This window comes from Vidua macroura, chromosome 12 (genome assembly GCF_024509145.1).
Source record: "Vidua macroura isolate BioBank_ID:100142 chromosome 12, ASM2450914v1, whole genome shotgun sequence".
In the NCBI taxonomy this organism is placed as follows: Eukaryota; Metazoa; Chordata; class Aves; order Passeriformes; family Viduidae; genus Vidua; species Vidua macroura.
In genome coordinates this window covers 22096695-22113623 of record NC_071582.1, presented here as the reverse complement: position 1 = coordinate 22113623, position 16929 = coordinate 22096695, and the positions used below count along the sequence as shown (strand labels likewise).

At 65.0% G+C, this 16929-nt stretch overlaps 2 protein-coding genes across 2 annotated transcripts; both read left to right on the top strand.

Moving 5' to 3' along the window:
* Nucleotides 1-31: 31 nt before the first annotated feature.
* On the top strand, nt 32-6202 carry AP3S2 (adaptor related protein complex 3 subunit sigma 2). The gene is made up of 6 exons (XM_053988045.1): nt 32-425; nt 671-762; nt 860-971; nt 1937-2008; nt 5098-5205; nt 5506-6202. Exons 1-6 carry the CDS (start codon nt 357-359, stop codon nt 5632-5634), a joined length of 582 nt encoding a protein of 193 aa, XP_053844020.1. The 5' UTR covers nt 32-356; the 3' UTR covers nt 5635-6202.
* Nucleotides 6203-7431: 1229 nt separating this feature from the next.
* Nucleotides 7432-15658, top strand: ANPEP (alanyl aminopeptidase, membrane). Its single transcript, XM_053988850.1, has 21 exons — nt 7432-8242; nt 9579-10529; nt 10799-10944; nt 11021-11154; nt 11238-11364; nt 11466-11620; nt 11693-11806; nt 11922-12065; nt 12140-12205; nt 12348-12413; nt 12575-12747; nt 12827-12906; nt 13066-13199; nt 13283-13338; nt 13456-13603; nt 13713-13804; nt 13949-14056; nt 14141-14308; nt 14415-14555; nt 14665-14746; nt 15315-15658. The coding sequence occupies exons 2-21, from the start codon at nt 9886-9888 to the stop codon at nt 15471-15473; spliced, it is 2937 nt and encodes a 978-aa protein (XP_053844825.1). The 5' UTR covers nt 7432-8242; nt 9579-9885; the 3' UTR covers nt 15474-15658.
* The last annotated feature ends 1271 nt before the right edge of the window (nt 15659-16929 follow it).

Sequence of the window (16929 nt, the reverse complement as noted above, 5' to 3'; positions counted from 1 at the left end):
GGCTGGCGCGCCCCCTGGCGGCGCGCGCGGGGAGCGGCGGTCCCGGTGGTCCCGGTGGTCCCGGCGCGGGCAGCGGCCGCCGCATCCTCTAGGCCCTGCCCGTCTGCCCCGCCGGGCCGCGAGGAGCGGCCGAGCCCGCCCCGGTGCAGCCGCGCGGTGCCGCGGAGCCCCCGCCCAGGAGCGGCTTTGATCGCTCCCGCGGCCCGGCGCTCCGCAGGGTCACCCCGGGCTCAGCCCACCGCATCCCGGTGCGCTTCCGGGGCGGCCGAGGGGCTTCCTGCGGGGGGTGTGCGGGCGCGGTGCTGCTGCCAGTGCTGCTCCCGGCCCGGCCCGGCCCGGCCCGACGCGCCGCCGGGATGATCAACGCCATCCTCGTGTTCAACAACCACGGGAAGCCGCGGCTCGTCCGCTTCTACCAGCACCTGGTGCGCCACCGGGGCCGGGACCGGGCCGGGGCCGCCGCTGGGGCTGCGGGACCGGGACCGGTGCAGGGCTGAGGGCGCCGTGGGGCTCGGTGGGCTGGGGGTGTCCCGGGAGCAGGGGCGGCCGCTGCGGCACCTGCCGCTGGCCTGTCGCGTCCCCCGGGTCACCCGTGGGTGGCACCGGGACTGGCGTGTCACCCCGGAGCCGCGGGTGCCATGGGTGCCCAGCCACCGTCTCCTCCTGGCAGGCAGAAGAGGTGCAGCAGCAGATCATCCGTGACACCTTCCACCTGGTGCTGAAGCGGGATGACCACATCTGCAACTTCCTGGAGTGCGGCAGGTACGGGGCGCTGCGGGGCCCTGCCGGGCTGTGCCCGCACCCCGCGGCGGGCCCGGCTGTCCCCCAGGGCCCTTCAGCCGTGCCCGTGTCCCCGCAGCTTGTTCGGCGGCTCGGACTACAAGCTGATCTACCGCCACTACGCCACGCTGTACTTCGTGTTCTGCGTGGACTCCTCGGAGAGCGAGCTGGGCATCCTGGACCTCATCCAGGTGCGTCCCTGCCCGGCACCGTTCAGGGGCGTTTCATGGCCGTGCCAGCCCCGTGCCAGCCCTTCGGAAAGGCCTGGGGAGCCCTCGGGGCCCTGGTGGGGAGGGGGCCGCACGTACTCCCTGAGCTTCCACGTGGCTTCTTCACCTGGGAGCAGCAGGGAAGGCAGTCCGAAGGAATGTCTTTTAAAAATCAAAGCATAGAATCATTTAGGGTGGAAAAGACCCTTGGGAGCACCAAGTCCAACCATTAATCCTGGGATTCTGGGATCCCAGGTTGGAAGGGACCTCAGGGATTGTCTGGTCCAGCCTTTCTTGGCAAAGCACAGCCTAGACAATTCCCAACACCCTGACATGTGAAAAATATCCAGTGTTGGGGAATCCCTCACTTCCTCATGGAGATTATTCAACGGCTGTTTCTTTGGAAAACATTTTCCTCTTGAGCCTTATTGGAGTCTCCCCAAGAGGAACTTGTAGCCATCACTCTGTGTCTTTCCATGTGACTCCTTGTATTAGAGGAGTTTCCAGCCTTGTAGCCACCCTTTAAACACCAGGATATGGGAAGAAGGTCCCCCCTGAGCCTCCTTTTCTCCAGGCTGAGCCCCTTCCCAGCTCCCTCAGCCCCTCCTGGGGCTCCATTCCCTTCCCCAGCTCCATTCCCTGCCCTGGACAGGCTCCAGCCCCTCCAGGTCTCTCTTTTTGGGAGAGGCCCAGAGCTGTCCCACACTGGAGGTGTCCCAGCAGTGCCACCTCAGGGGACGGGCACTGCCCTGGGCCTGTGCCCACGCTGGGGTTGACACAAGCCAGGTGCCATTGGCCTCCTGCTCACCTGGACACACCTGGGCTGATGTTCAGCCACAGTCACCAGCATCCCTAGGCCCTTTTCCAGCTTTCCAGTCACTCTGTCCCATGCCTGGAGTGTTCCATGGAGTTGGTGTGACCATCTTGCCTGGTCTCTGCTGCCCCAGGTGTTTGTGGAGACGCTGGACAAGTGCTTTGAGAATGTCTGTGAGCTGGACCTCATCTTCCACATGGACAAGGTGGGTGCTGGGCTGGGGCTGCTCCGGAGCCTGCATTTCTTGGGCTGGGCCTGGCCAGGAGAGGGTGGGGATGGCAGGGGTCACTTGGGAGGGACTGAGATCCTGCATGGGAAGCTTTCAGCCCGTGTTCTTTGAAAGCCCCTCACGCTGTGACCTCCCAGGGAGAGACCCGAGTGCTGGGCTGCTCGGAGCCCTGGGGAGCTGTGCCCAGCCCTGGGGCTGCCCCTGTGCTCCACAGGCAGCCCTGCTGGAGCTGGGCAGACTCTGGCCCTGCGCTGGGGTGTTCTGCCTCTGCTCCAGGCTGTGACAGCTCAGGAGTTAACATTTTACTACAGCTGCCGGGAAAAAATGGGAAGGAACAATGGGAGTGTTTGGAATTCAAAGTGCTGGGTAAACTTTGGTTTGAGCCACAGCCTGTAATGCTTCCTCTTGAGGTGGATGGAGATCCTGGGCGGGAACCGTCCTCTTTGATCATGTTCTGGATCTCAAGGCTGAAGATAGCTGGGAATAGATAGCCAGGAATAGGCTTGGAGCAGGGAGAGGCTTGACTGAGAGTGCTGGGCTTGTGTTGCTGTTGGTCAAGATTTTCTTGCTTTGCTGGAGACAAAAACATATCAACAAAAAAGAGCACTGGGAAAAAAAAAAAAAGGTGTAAAATGCTCCCTTTCCGTTGATGATTCCAACTGGGGATCTGGCAGGGAGGAGGAGTGAGCAGGTCTGGGGGGGTCTCTACATTACCAGCTGCTGAGGTTGGGCTTTGTTTTCACTGTTTGCCCTGCTGCAAACTTTCCAAAATGCCACAACACGATTTTCTTGTCAGCAAAAGTGTTTATCAAAGGAGGAAGGAGAGTCAAGCAGCTGTGGGAGAAGTGTTGGCAGCTGCCCAGGTCACCTCTACCCACAGCTGAGGGAGGGATATGCTCATGGGCACTGACTCTGTGGGATGGGCAGGACTCAGCAGCTTTTCACTCAGCCTTGCTCTCAGCTTTACATGAGCTTTGCATGTAAAAGGCTGAGCCCCGTGGCCAGCCCGCAGCCCTCGGGCAGGGCACATCAGACCTTTGCCAGCAGCAGTGGGGTCACCCTTCCTCTGACCCCTCCTGACAGAAGAACATTCTCAGGAGATGGGAGTCGGGGTTTCTGGTAGTGGAGACCCCAGCTCAGTCAGCCAGGCTCTCCCAGCCCTTCCCATGTGAGGCTCCTGCTGCTTCCCAGCTTTGACTCGACTCTTGGCCATTATCAGTTGGTTCTCTGGTCTCTTTCTATATTTGGCACATGTTTATTTCTCAGATGTGCTCATGTTCCTGTGCTTCCCGGAGTTGGGTTGCAGAGGGACAGTGTTTGGGGTGCTGGGAACGTGCTGCTGTGTCCTGCTGGGCCTGGGCTGCCCCCCTGGCATGCCCAGGCAGGCCATGAGTGTCTCCCTGGACAGGGCTGTGAGTGTCTCCCTGGGCAGGGGATGGCAGGGGTTCAGGTGCAACTTTGGCTGCATTCTGCAATTTTTCTTTTTGCCTTAAGTTCCACCTTGCACTACCTGCAGCACAGGGCCATGGGACCAGAGCTGTGGCAGGCCTGGGGTCCTACTCCTGCCCTGGGCTGATGGAGGGGGACATTGGTCAGGCACCAGTGACACCAGTGCTTGTAGCTGTCGGCGCTGGGAGCCCCAGCCTGAGAGCTGCAGGGATCCCCTGTCCCAGGCGGGGCTCAGGGTGGGCTATGCCCAGATCTCGGCCCTGCTGTCCCCCTTGGAGGGGAGTGTGAGCTGCACTCAGCAGCTGCGGGGTCCCACAGGGGACACAGATTCCTCAGGAAGTGTTGTGCTCTGGCTTGGAAAACAAAACTCAGGATTTCTGCCCTGTTGGTTTGGAGCCAGCTTGGGCTGAAGCCAGGTCTTGGAGGAACGTTTCCTGATGCTCCCATATCCTTTTAGGCTGTGGGAGCCACTTGCTCCAGCTGCTTCGGCATGCACTGGGACTGGGCTGTGGGATGGGGGTTCCAGGGCTGTGGGGGGTCCCAGGAGCTGCCTGGGCTCACCCTGTGCTGACCCCACACACCTGCTGCTGCTGCAGGCACTGGGAGTGGGACAGCACCTATGGGGAGCCCTGGGCGGGGTCACCTCCCAGAGCTGGGATTGCCCCTCAGGGCACCTTCTCTCGTGTTCTTTTTTCTCCCCGGGATTGTCCTGGTGGCCTTAGTCACAAGGTGTTTACAAGTGCAGCCTGGCTCTGTGAAACCATAAAACAATCTCATAACCCAGCCGTGCTCCTGTGTGGCCTCTTTTATGGAAATAACTGGGACCCATAAATCCATTATCTGTGCTGGGAGCTCACTGGGAACTGCTGACTGTGCAGGCAATGCTGAGCTGAGCCAGGTGCAGGAGCTGAAGGGGGCTGTAGCCGCTAGCACAGCCTGGCTGCTGCCTCGAGGCTGGTTGCAATTCCTGGGGTTGCAACTCGGCAATGTTCCTTTCCCTGCTCTGGCTGTGTGATTGCACTGGCCCTGCCTGGCCGTTCTTCCTTGGACTCGAGGGATCCCAGGAAAGGAGCAGACTCCCTTGGCAGTTCTGTGCTTTTTCTGTGCCTGTGTCACAGTCCCCACCTTCCTAAGCAGAGAGGCCAGGCTCTGGCCTGGCTTTCTGAGGAGAAGGAGCTTCTGGGGAGAAGTGTCCTGCCCAGCGAGGACCCTGCTGCTGCTGGGCTCATCTCTAGGACACATTCCTGCTGTAACCTGGCTCCTGGCCCGGGGAGGGAGCAGCCGTGGGTCGGGGGTGGCACAGGCTGTGCCAGTGGAACCAGTTGCATGTGGCTGCTGCAGGGGCTGCTGCAGGGGCTGCCGTGTGCCCGGAGGGTGGGTGGGTGGGTGGGTGTCATCTCCAGTGGGGTACAGGTGGTAAGTGGAGCCCTGGGGCTCCCCATGCCAAGGACCTTGGCCACCCTTTCGTTCTCCAGGCAGCTCAGAAGGGGACAGGGGTAGATTTGTGTCCCTTGGGGAGATGCTGGCCCCTGACAGGCTCCCACACCGGCGCTGCAGCCGCTGCCAGGCCAGGACCGGGCCCTCAGCCTTCTGTTCCCTCTGTCCCTCCCTGGCAGGTCCACCACATCCTGCAGGAGATGGTGATCGGCGGGATGGTGCTGGAGACCAATATGAACGAGATTGTGGCACAGGTGGAGGCCCAGGGCAAGCTGGAGAAGGCAGAGGTGAGCGGCGACGCTGCGGCTCTGCCCCGCGGGAGCTGACAGACCCTGGGCTGCGAGGGGGGTGGCCCATGGGGACTGAGGTGGGCGTGGGGGGTATCCAGGGTACTCTCAGTGTCTGCGTGCCTGAGCCCTCGGGATGGGGCTGGGGACATCCCTGCCCAGTGGTGCTGGTCAAGAGTGCAGGGAGCTGCCCGTGCAAGTGGTTCTTTTGTCAAGGTTCACGACCCCAGGCCATTAAAGGTTTACTGTGAAGATGTGGCTGTGGGGTGGGGCCAGTGGTCACGGTCCCTCTGTCCCCAGGGAGGCCTCTCAGCTGCTCCTTCCCGCGCCGTGTCGGCTGTGAAGAACATCAACCTGCCCGAGATCCCCCGCAACATCAACATCGGGGACATCAACATCAAAGTGCCCAATCTGTCACAGTTCATGTGAGCAGCCCGTGCTGGGGGGCTGCCCGCTAAGCAGAGCTGGGGTCCCCGGCTCCTCCCGGGGCCCTGCCCGTGTGGCACACAGGGGCTGATGGTGGCCGAGGGCAGGGAGCAGTGGCAGGGCTCAGAGAAGGAGGTGGGGAGTCCCTCCCTCTGGACCTGGGCTCAGTTCTGCTCTCTGGTCCCCCAACAAGGAGGGTGCTCTTCCTTCCCCTCCCTCCCTGCGGACATGCAGCCTCTCCTCGCTGTGGGGAAGAGTTGGCTCCTGCCTCTCCTGGGATTCTTGGGATTCCCAGAGGTGAAAGTGTGCCTGTAGTGATGGCTCTGTCAGGAGCTGCAGGCTGTCTCCTCCATCCTCCCAGCCATGGCAGAGCCCTGCCCTGGTCCTGCTCTCTGTGATGGGCCCCAGCTGAGCGGGGGTCACTCACGGGAGCTGCTGTGTGCCCTGGGGACAGTGCTGGAGCGGGAATGTGGCAGCAAGAGGGACGAGAGCTGAGTGACCTGGGGGGCTTGCAGGGTCAGGCCAGGCTGGGGCTGCTGGGGTGTGTCCCAATAAACTGCCCTTGAACCCGTGTCTGTGTCTGCTGTGGGTGCTGCTGGACAGGGAGGGGGCCGGGGGCTCTGTGCAGGTCTCCTGGGGGGCTTTTGGCTGGTGGAGGCCCAGGGGGTGGGAAAGGGGGCCCCAGTTCCCCCAGGGGAGGGCAGGAGGCTTAGGGCAGCGTCCCTGGCTGCACCCTCTGCTCTCGGAGCAGGTGTGGGGAGGGTGGTGGCTGTGCTCAGGCTGTGACAATGTTCCCAGCTTTGGGCCTTTGGTGGCGGGTCACCCCTTGCCAGTTCCTGCCCTCGCCCTGCTGCAGGGCAGCAGCTCTGTGAGTTCTGACAGCTCTCTGGGTTGCGGGAGCTGTGGGGCTGGGGTCCTCTGAGGTTGGGGAGGAGCAGGGCTCATCCTGGGGGGGTCACAGTGACCCTGATGGGCTCTGTCAGCCATGTACCCCACGCCCCTGGCTCCACCGCAGCTCCATCTGGCCACCAGCCCTTGGGGCTGGCCAGGGGCCCTTCCTCTGCTCCCCAGCTGTGCTCCAGGTTCTGCCTCCACTTCCCCTGGCAGGGAAACCGTGACTCTGCCTAGAAGGAATTTCCCCTCCCTGCAGCTTAACCCTTCCCCAGCTGGCCACTAGCCACATCAGCTCTCCTGGAGGTCAAGGAGCTGGGCAACCTGCTGGTCCTCCTCCGCTGGCTCTCCTCTCCCTCCGCTTCCTCCTATTCCTCCTCCTCCTCCTCCTCCTCCTCGTCCTCTTGTAGGTGCCGGCGAAGGGTGCAGGTGAGCCACCGTGCCTGGGCCATGTCCTGGGGCTGGGACGCGGCGTCCGGCAGGACTGAGGCGGTCGGAGGGGAACGCTCCGGCTCGCCTCACGGCGAGGGGCTTGGCGAGGTGCCGGCGGGTGCTGCCGAGCTGCTCTGCGCCAGGCCGGGGGTACGGGGGCTCGGCGGCCACGGGCAGCGCCTGCGCCCGGCCCCACGCCACAGCATCCCCGTGCCGCTGCGGGCCGCGTCCGGCCACACGTGCTCCCGGTGCCCCGGTGCCCCGGCTCCGCTGCCGGCTCCGGCCCCGCCGCCCCGGGCCTGCCGCTCTGCGGGGCGTGCGAGGCTGAGGCCCGGCACCGCGCCGGGCCCGGGGAGCCGCTCTGCCGGGCCCGGGGAGCCGCTCTGCCGGGCCCGGGGAGCCGCTCTGCCGGGCCCGGGGAGCCGCTCTGCCGGGCCCGGGGAGCCGCTCTGCCGGGCCCGGGGAGCCGCTCTGCCGGGCCCGGGGAGCCGCTCTGCCGGGCCCGGGGAGCCGCTCTGCCGGGCCCGGGGAGCCGCTCTGCCGGCCCCGGCCGCTCCCTGCTCCCAAGCGCTGGCTGAGGCTGGGACGAGCCGGGCCGAACCCGCAGCCCGGGGGAACCCGCAGCTCCGGCAGTCCGGCCCCGGGGCGGTGGCGGAGGCCGTGCGGGAGCGGAGTGCTCCCGTGCCCAGAGGGGCCGTGGCCGTGGCCGGGTCACCAGGCCGGCCCCACAGCCCGGAGCGAGCCGGGGCACGCGGCCTGCCCCGAGCCGCCCGCATGCTGCGGAGACGGGGCTGGATGCTGGGCATGGCTGCTGGCCGCAGCCCACCGCCTGCCCCGGCCGCGCTGGGCTGTGCACCCGTGGGTGCCGGCTTTGGCCGGGCTCAGCTCTGCCCGCCAGCGCATTTCCAAGCCCAGGCCCCCTCCCCAGCCGCCTTTCCCCTCACAACTGCCTCCTCGCCCTGCTCCGCTGCGCGGGAGCCCATAGCGGAGGTTCTCCCCCCACGCTGCCCCGGCCGTGCCCCCGCCCCGCCGGCCGGCAGACACGAGGTTAAGGGGGCGAGAGCTGCGGGTTCCTGCCCCGGAGCTTCGGAGGAAGCTTTCCTCCCTTTGGAGCCGAGAGCGCTCCGGCGGGGCGGACAGCCGGGGTGGGCAGCAGCCCGGGCAGGAGCCCGGGCAGGAGCACGGCAGCAGCCCGGCAGCAGCCCGGGCAGGGCCGCCCGCGGGGCCCGGGAAGCGGCAGCAGGGCGGGCGGGACCCCGCTGGCCCCGGTGGAGCGGAGCGCAGGAAGGTGAGGGGGCACTCTGCTGCTGCGGAGGCTCCGGGGGCTTCACAGCCCAAGCGGGGGCAGCCTTGGGCCGGACCGAGCGGGGAAGGGGCCGTGGGGACCGGCGGGGTCTCTGGGGTGTGGGGCTAACAGTGGGGTTCACATACATGGGGGTTATGGGGTCCGTATGCAATGCGGGGGTTTGGGGGGGTCTGTGGGGATGCTTGACGGTGTGGAGGGCTCTGGGGGGTGTCAGGCTGTGGGGTGTGTGAGGCCAGAGCCCCAAGGGACCCACGTGCCCACAGGGGTGACGCCCAACCTCTGTGCCGCTGGTGGGAGATGCGTGTGCTGCTGGCTGGGCTCCAGAGGGGTTTTCTGGGGGTGGGGACAGAGTCCTGCAGGCTGGGGGAGTCGGGGTGTGGGTGCTGTGTCTGCTGCTCCCCGTAACTCCATCCAGCCCCTCCCCAGGCGAGCCAGTGGGGGATGCCTGCGTGCTGTGCCCCAGGGGCTGTGGGGAGGGCCAGCAGGCCCGCTGGCACGGGACAGGGGCTGTGCAGAGTGCCTGGCACCCCCCAAACACCTGTGGCCCTTGGTCCTGTGGGGGACTGTCCCCAAAGCCTTTGGCCACAGCCAGCGTGGGGATGGTTCTGAGAGAGCCAGCAGTGACCTCTGGGCCTGGGGGATGGCTGTGCCTGACAGGGAGTGCCAGGAACACCAGCAGCATCCAGAGTGATTTGTGCCAGGCACGGTGGCCCCGGCAGGTGCAGCTGGGTGCTGTCAGGGACAGGGCACGGGCTCCCTGGGGACACCACTCACTCATCCTGGTTTGCCCTTTGCCCCAGCTGTGGCTTCTGGCAACACCTGCCCATATCTCCCTATGGAGATATCGTTTAGATCCTGAGAACGGGACTTCCTATTTTGTCCCAGTGTGGGACAGGATGCGTTACCCACCCCCACCCCGCCCTGGGTGGGGACCTCACCTGTGCCCACTGGGGCTGGTTTCACAAGGACGGAGTTTGACCCCGCTGCCTCAGGGTTCATGACCCTGGACTTTGAGAGGGCTGTGAGCAGAGGGAGCTCCTCCCAAGTGTCCTCCCCCCATTCCCCCGCCGCTGCAGACCCCTGTGCTGCACCACACTGCCCTGCTTTCCCTGTCTGGGGCAGCCTGTGTGCTGTGCCCCCCGCACGCAGGGGCGGCCTGGACCCTCTGACAGTGGCTCAGACGCTGTCACTCCAGGGTGAATGGGGTGACACTGAGTCTGCATCTGGGCTTGGCTGCTGGGGACACACGCTGGGCCCCGCAGCATGGTGTGGATGTGGCTGCTGGCTGCGACCACCCACTCTGTCCCTCCTTCTGCAGGGCCAGGCCAGCGCTGGGGAAGGACGCCGGGGGTCCAGGCCCACAGCCCGTGCACACTCCCTGATGGTGCCACCCCCCACCGCCAGCTCTGCCCCTGCAGCAGCAGCGGTGCCGGGCATTGGTGCTCCTGCCAGGCTGGGGGGCGGGCGGGGGGAAAGCTCATCCCAGGGTCTGTCGCCGCCCTGAACCCCATGGCCACTTAATACTTCACCCATTAACTTGGACTAATAAACCTCGTGGGAGCGAGAGGCTAAAAGCCGTGCTTGCACCAGCGCCGTCTCTGCCAGTGCCACTCCTGCTACCCGCCATGGCAGGCGGCTTCTTCATCAGCAAGACCGTGGGCATCGTGGCCATTGTGCTGGGCCTGGGCGCTGTGGCCACCATCATTGCACTCTCGGTGGTGTACGCCCAGGAAAAGAACAAGGGGGCATCAGATGTGGGTGCCAGCACCACGGCCAGCCCTGGCACCAGCACCACGGCCAGCCCCGGCACCAGCACCACGGCCGGCCCCGGCACCAGCACCACCACCCCTACCTCCAACAACCCCTGGAACCGGTGGAGGTTGCCAGACACGCTGAAGCCGGAGTTCTACGAGGTGTCCCTGCAGCCCTTCCTGAAGCCTGATGCCAACAACATGTACATCTTCAAGGGCAACAGCAGTGTGGTCTTCATGTGTGAGAAGGCCACCGACCTCATCCTCATCCACAGCAAGAAGCTGAACTACACCATGCAGGGCTCCTTCCATGCCACCTTGCAGGCAGAGGGTGGTGGCAATGCCCCTGCCATCTCCCGCACCTGGCTGGAGACTCCCACCCAGTACCTGGTGGTGCAGCTGGACGCTCCCCTGCAGCAGGGCCAGCGGTACCGGCTGTCCAGCAGCTTCACCGGGGAGCTGGCCGATGACCTGGCTGGCTTCTATCGCAGCGAATACACGGACGAGTCAGGCAACAAGTAGGTGGAGGGCAGGGGATGGGGTGGAAGCCACAGGGCTGGCCCAGTGTCGTGGTGGGAAGGGGAATGGGGGCACGGGGTTGGCACAGGGCAGTGGAGGGCATGAGCTGGCTTTGGGGCTCCTCTCCCACCAGGACCATGGGATGGGTGTGTGGAGCCTCTGTGCCCTCCTTGCATCCTCATGCTGCCCCAGTGGGGGTGGGAGAAAGGGGACTTGGGGGGGTGCGGGCTCCACAGGGACCCCCAGGACTGATAGGGTTGGCTCACAGGCAGGTGGTGGCCACCACGCAGATGCAGGCGGCTGACGCACGCAAAGCTTTCCCCTGCTTCGACGAGCCGGCCATGAAAGCCAGCTTCACAGTGACGCTGATCTACCCCTCCAGCTATGGGGCCATTTCCAACATGCCTGCCAAAAGTGAGTGGGGTGGGGGAGCCCCGTTGCGGGGCTGGGGGCCTGGCAGGGCTGTGGGCTGATTCTCTGACCTCCACAGACACCGGTGAGCAGGTGATTGATGGAGAGACCTGGAAGGTCACTGAGTTTGACACCACTCCCCGGATGTCCACGTACCTTCTGGCCTTCATTGTCAGCCAGTTCAAAGCTGTGGAGAGATCAGAGAAGACACTGGTAGGATGGGGTGGGGTGCACCCCCTGCCCACCTGGGTGGCTGAGCCTGGGCCACTGATGAGTCCTGCATCCCTCCTCTCCAGATTCGCATCTGGGGCCGCCCCAAAGCCATTGCCGAGGGCCAGGGCGACTACGCTCTCAATGTCACTGGCCCCATCCTCAGCTTCTTTGAGGACTACTACAACACGTCCTACCCGCTCACGAAGTCTGGTGGGTGCTGCGGGGCACCCGGGGCTGAGGTGCCCACTGCAGGGGGGAAGATGGGCCAGCGTGCTGTCAGCGGGGCACTGATGGGAGCCCTCCACCCCCAGACCAGGTTGGCCTCCCCGATTTCAATGCGGGCGCGATGGAGAACTGGGGGCTGGTGACCTACCGGGAGAACTCGCTGCTCTTCGACGCTGCGTACTCCTCCATTGGCAACAAGGAGCGGGTGGTGACCGTCATCGCCCACGAGCTGGCACACCAGGTACCTGCTGCGCCCCTCGCCCGCTCCCCTGACTGACGGCTGGCGGCTGAGGGAGTGCTGTGCCCTCTGCAGTGGTTTGGGAATTTAGTGACGCTGCGGTGGTGGAACGACCTGTGGCTGAACGAGGGCTTCGCCTCCTACGTGGAGTACCTGGGTGCTGACTTCGCTGAGCGCTCCTGGAACATTGTGAGTGCCAGCGACGGTGGGCGTGGGGGCGGGCAGGGCAACAGGCAGCCCAGGGCTGCCCCGGTGCCAGGCGGTACACGCGGGGCTGAGGCGGGTGCCGGTGCCCCCTCTGCAGAAAGACCTGATGGTGCTGAACGAGCTGCATGCGGTGATGGCGACAGACGCCCTGGCCAGCTCCCACCCGCTCTCCTTCCGTGAGGAGGAGATCAACACCCCAGCCCAGATCAGCGAAGTCTTCGATAGCATCTCCTACAGCAAGGTGTGCACGGGGGTCCCTGGGGTGGGGATGGACTCTGGGGTGTCCCTGGCTTCTCTGACCTGCTGTCCCTGCAGGGAGCATCGGTGCTGCGGATGCTCTCGAGCTTCCTTAGTGAGGAAATCTTCAAGAAGGGGTTGCAGGTGAGGTGCTGCTGGTACTGGGGGGCAGCGAGCCCAGTGCAGGGTGGGCATCCCAGGGCAGAGGCCTTCCTGGCTGCTTTAGGGGGGTCCCACACCCTAGACTTGTCCTTGCTCACCCGTCTCTCCTGGTGCTCTCCCACAGTCCTACCTCCACACCTTCTCCTACAACAACACCGTCTACACTGACCTCTGGGTCCATCTGCAAGAGGTAGGAGTGGGCTGGTGCTCCTGCAGCATCCCCGGCCCTGGCTCCGGGGGCTGCCTGGTGTGACAGGGTCCCACATGCTGGGTGAGGGTTGTAGCGCTGGCCAAGCCCCACGCTGGCCGTGCCCCTGGCCCTGGTGAGCAGCGGCGCTGCCATCCCCGCAGGCGGTGGACAAGAACAACGTCCAACTGCCTGACAGTATCAGCAACATCATGGACCGCTGGACGCTGCAGATGGGCTTCCCTGTGGTGACTGTTGACACCCAGAGCGGCACCGTCAGCCAGACCCATTTTCTGCTGGATCCCACATCTTCTGTGGACAGACCCTCTGTCTTCAAGTGAGTGTGGTGGGGCTGGCTGGGAACTGAGGGGTCAGGGGTGAGGGCCAGTCCCACCACCTGTCTCTCCATGGCGCAGCTACACCTGGATCATCCCCATCACCTGGATGACAGACAGTGGCCCTGGGAACGGCATCTACTGGCTGACCAAAGTCACAGGTATGGTGTGTCCTGGCCGTGAGTGGGGGTCTTGCTGCCACCTCCACTGCCATGGCACTGGTCGTGGTTCCCAGGGAGGCAGTGGTTGTGGGGGCTGAGCCTGGCCCTCCCTGGTGGGTGGGGGTGCAGCTCTGGAAGAGCCTCCTGTCCCCTTCCCAGCCACCAACAACGACTTCAGGCTCAACAGCCCCAGCTGGCTCCTGCTGAACCTCAATGTCACTGGGTACTTCCGTGTCAACTACAACCAGGAGAACTGGGATCAGCTCCTCAAGCAGCTTGACACTAACCACACGGTACCCGGGGTGCTCAGGGCTGTGGGATCCCATTCACACCACCCCACTCAGGCTGTCCTGAGACACTGACTTTGCTCTCTCAGGTCTTCCCTGTGATCAACCGTGCCCAGATCATTGACGATGCCTTTAACCTGGCCAGGTGAGCCCTGCCTGGTGGTCCGGATGCCACTGGAGTGAAGGGCTGGATGGGGTGGGCACCCTGGGGTGGGCAGTGCCAGTGGAGCTGGGGAGGTGACGCTGCCCTCACCCCTGGCAGGGCCAAGCACGTCAGCGTGACCTTGGCTCTGAACACGACACGGTTCCTGAGCCACGAGACGGAATACATGCCCTGGCAGGCAGCGCTCAACAGCCTCCAGTACTTCCAGCAGATGTTTGACCGCAGCGAGGTCTTTGGGGCCATGTCGGTGAGTGGTGCCACCCCCCCGTGCTGGGCGTGAGGGGCCAGGATTGCCCCCACGGTGGTGTGGGGGCTGCTCCCAGTGTCACTGGGCACTGACTCCCTCTTGCCCCCAGAAATACATGCGCAAGCAGGTGACCCCTCTCTTCAACTACTACAAGGAAAGCACCAATAACTGGAAGGAACTCCCCATTGGCCTGATGGCCCAGTGAGTACCGTGGCCCTGGGGCTGGGCTGGATCCCTGGGGTCTCCCCGGCTGTGCTGGGTAGAGGGCACAGCTCTGCCTCCAGCCAGCACTGGCCGGTGAGTGCCCTGTGCCAGACCCCAGCCCTCACGGCCTCTCTCCCCCAGGTACAACGAGGTCAATGCCATCAGCACCGCCTGCTCCTACGGTGTCACTGATTGCCAGAATCTGGCCACCGACTACTTGCACCAGTGGCAGAATGGCTCCACCAACCCGTGAGTCCCCGGAAGCGCCGGTGCTGCGTGTGTGGTCAGGATGGGCACGGCGAGGGGCTCCTGGCACTGACCTTACCCCAACAGGGTCCCCGCGAACCTGCGCTCAGCCATCTACTGCAGCATGGTGGCCACGGGCGGGGAGGATGCCTGGGACTTCCTCTGGGAGAAGTTCAAGGAGGCCCATGTGGTGTCTGAGGCTGACAAGCTCCGCACAGCCCTCTCCTGCAGCCCCCACCCCTGGATCCTCAACCGGTGTGTGTGGGGTCTGGCTGGCACTGTGGTGTGTCCCCACCAGCCCATCACCCTCATCCTGTCAGCTGCCCCGCCAGCCCCTCACCGCCTCATCGTGCCCCTCCAGGTACCTGCAGTACACCCTCGACCCCACAAAGATCCGGAAGCAGGATGCCACCTCCACGATCAACAGCATTGCCAGCAACGTCGTGGGCCAGTCCCTGGCCTGGGACTTCATCCGTGGCAACTGGAGGACGCTCTTCACCCAGTGAGCACCATGGGGGGCTGGGTCACCCCGTCTGCCTGCGCCCCTTGAGGGTGGCACTGTCCCTTCCCCTGTCCCCTCCCCCTGGCTCAGCACCCTTCTGCTCTCCCAGGTATGGGGGCGGCTCCTTCTCCTTCTCCCGCCTGATTTTAGCTGTGACCCAGCGCTTCTCCTCAGAGTTTGAGCTGCAACAGGTGAGGCTGGACCCTGGCAGGAGCCGGGGGACCAGGGACCCCAGCCTTGGCAGAGCTGCCCTTTGCCAGCAGCCCTTGAGAGGGGATTTCCTGCCCCTTGTGTGCCCAGGGGTCCAAGAGGTCCTGTCCTTGTCACAGGCTGCTGGGTGCCGGCTGGGGTGGTGGCAGGGATGCCCAAGGGCTGTCAGAGAGCTCCTGGAAGCTGTTGGGGTGATGCATGGGCTTCAGGAGGCTATTGGGGTGCTCCTGGAGGTTGCTGAGATGGTGCTGGTGGCTCTCAGGGTGCTATTGGGGCTATCAGGAGGATGTTGGGTGGTGTTGGGGGCTGCTGGAGTGGTGCTGGGGGCTCACAGAGGCTATTGGGGTGCTCCTGGGGGCTGTTGGTGTCTTGCCAGGGAGCAGCTGAGAGATGCTGGGGCGGTGCTGGAGTGCTCACAGGGGTTGTCAGGGGCTGGAGTGCTCACAAGGGTGTTCCTGGCGGGGTCCAGTGGTGCTGGGAGCTGCGGGGTTCTGCCAGGGGTTGCCGGGCCCATGCCCTGCCTGCTCCAGCCCCATCTCTGCCTGGCAGCTGGAGCAGTTCAAGAAGGACAACCAGGACATCGGGTTTGGGTCGGGGACACGGGCGCTGGAGCAGGCGCTGGAGCGGACCCGCGCTAACATCAACTGGGTGAAGGAGAACCAGGCCACGGTGCTGGACTGGTTTGAGAACGCGATCAAGAGCAGCTAACAGGCGCCTGCACGTCCCTGGCCACCAGGACGGGCCCTCGGCCACTCCCTCACTCCATCCCCCCGCACTGCCAGGGAGGGGCTGACGCCTGGATGATGGGCACTGGGAACTTGGGGGGCTTGGCAGGGGGAGGTCGGGCTGGTGTGCTCTGGGCTGTAAATAAAAACTTGCCCGGTTTCCAGGGGCACCCTGCGTGCTGGGGCCGTGCTGTGGGGACTGCGGCACACCGGGTAGGAAGCGCCAGGGGCCCTGCAGGCCTGGGGCAGCCCGGGGCTGTGAGCCCCCGGCTGTTAGGAGCCCGGTGCTAAGTGGCTCTGGGGGCTTCGCTGACGCCAGCCCCCAGCCCCTCTGTCTGACAGCTGCGTGTGAGCTCTCCTGCTGGGCCCTGCTTAGGGGGACTGGCAGCAGGACCCCTCTGCCTGCGCCGCTCTGGGCAGGTGCTGCAGGCTTGGGGCAGGGCCAGGCTGTGACAGGTAGGAGGGACTGTCCCCCATGGGCCACCCTGCGCCCTGAAGAGACCGCGCTGCCCTTGGGCACAGGGATGGGAAGGGACCCCCAGCAGGTGGGAGCTGGGGTCAGTGGGGCTGGGGACGGCCCAGGTGGTGAGTCCCTCTGCCACCTCAGCCCTGGCACACATGCGGGCTGTGGGTTGGGCTGGCAGTGGGCACTGAGCCGCTGGCCCGGGGCAGCACCTGGCTGTGTGCGTGGGGTGCCAGGCTGAAGGGTGCTCCCAGCCCTGCCCGTGCTGAGGTGCAGCCAGCAGGTCCCACAGTAAGGAATAGGGGAGCAGCTCTGCAGGGCGGCTTTAGGGAGGACCCTGGTGTCTGTCCCATCCCGTGCAGCTCTGCAGCATGGCCACGCCACTGACCCACGGCCATGCCACCGTCCCACTGCCCCACTGCCATGGCACTGCGTGGGCTCTGTGTCCAAGGGGTGCAGGCAGCTCCAAGCCCACAGCTGCTGGGCAGGAGAGAGGCTGCGGCAGGAGCTGGGAAGATGAGCCTGGCCGGGGCCCGGGGATTGCTGAGCTGTGTGGGAAGAGCTGTGTGAGGTGAGTGGCTGTGGGACACCCCACCTTGCACCCCCTGCCACCCTCCACACGAGGACCATCCTCCACCCCAGCCCAGGAACTGCAGGAGCAGGGGCTGGGCCAGAGAGGGTCTTTGGGTACCTGGTGATGTGTGGGCAGCTGGGACCCAGGTGCAGGGATCCTGTGGTGCCCTGTGTCCGTCAGTCCTGCCCTGGCAGGCTCCAAGCAGCAGGAGGGAGGCGTCCTTTTACCCGTGGCTGTGCCACGTCTGTGAGGAGGCCCTAGGGTGGTGTAACTGGGAATCCTCTGAAGCTCTGGGAGGATCCCTGCAGCAGGGCTGTCGGGGGGTGACCCTACATCCATCTCCGGACCCCCAAGCACCTCTGGGGCAGTGCCCGCCGCAGCAGGGCTGCAGAGGGGTGACCC

Excerpts from the sequence above, each read along its gene's own strand:
- AP3S2 (XM_053988045.1), top strand. The coding sequence starts at position 357 with ATGATCAACGCCATCCTCGTGTTCAACAACCACGGGAAGCCGCGGCTC. Across the intron at positions 426-670 it reads TCCGCTTCTACCAGCACCTG|GCAGAAGAGGTGCAGCAGCA; the intron begins GTGCGCCACCGG and ends TCCTCCTGGCAG. Across the intron at positions 972-1,936 it reads GCATCCTGGACCTCATCCAG|GTGTTTGTGGAGACGCTGGA; the intron begins GTGCGTCCCTGC and ends CTGCTGCCCCAG.
- ANPEP (XM_053988850.1), top strand. The coding sequence starts at position 9,886 with ATGGCAGGCGGCTTCTTCATCAGCAAGACCGTGGGCATCGTGGCCATT. Across the intron at positions 11,621-11,692 it reads CCCACGAGCTGGCACACCAG|TGGTTTGGGAATTTAGTGAC; the intron begins GTACCTGCTGCG and ends TGCCCTCTGCAG. Across the intron at positions 12,414-12,574 it reads TCTGGGTCCATCTGCAAGAG|GCGGTGGACAAGAACAACGT; the intron begins GTAGGAGTGGGC and ends CCATCCCCGCAG.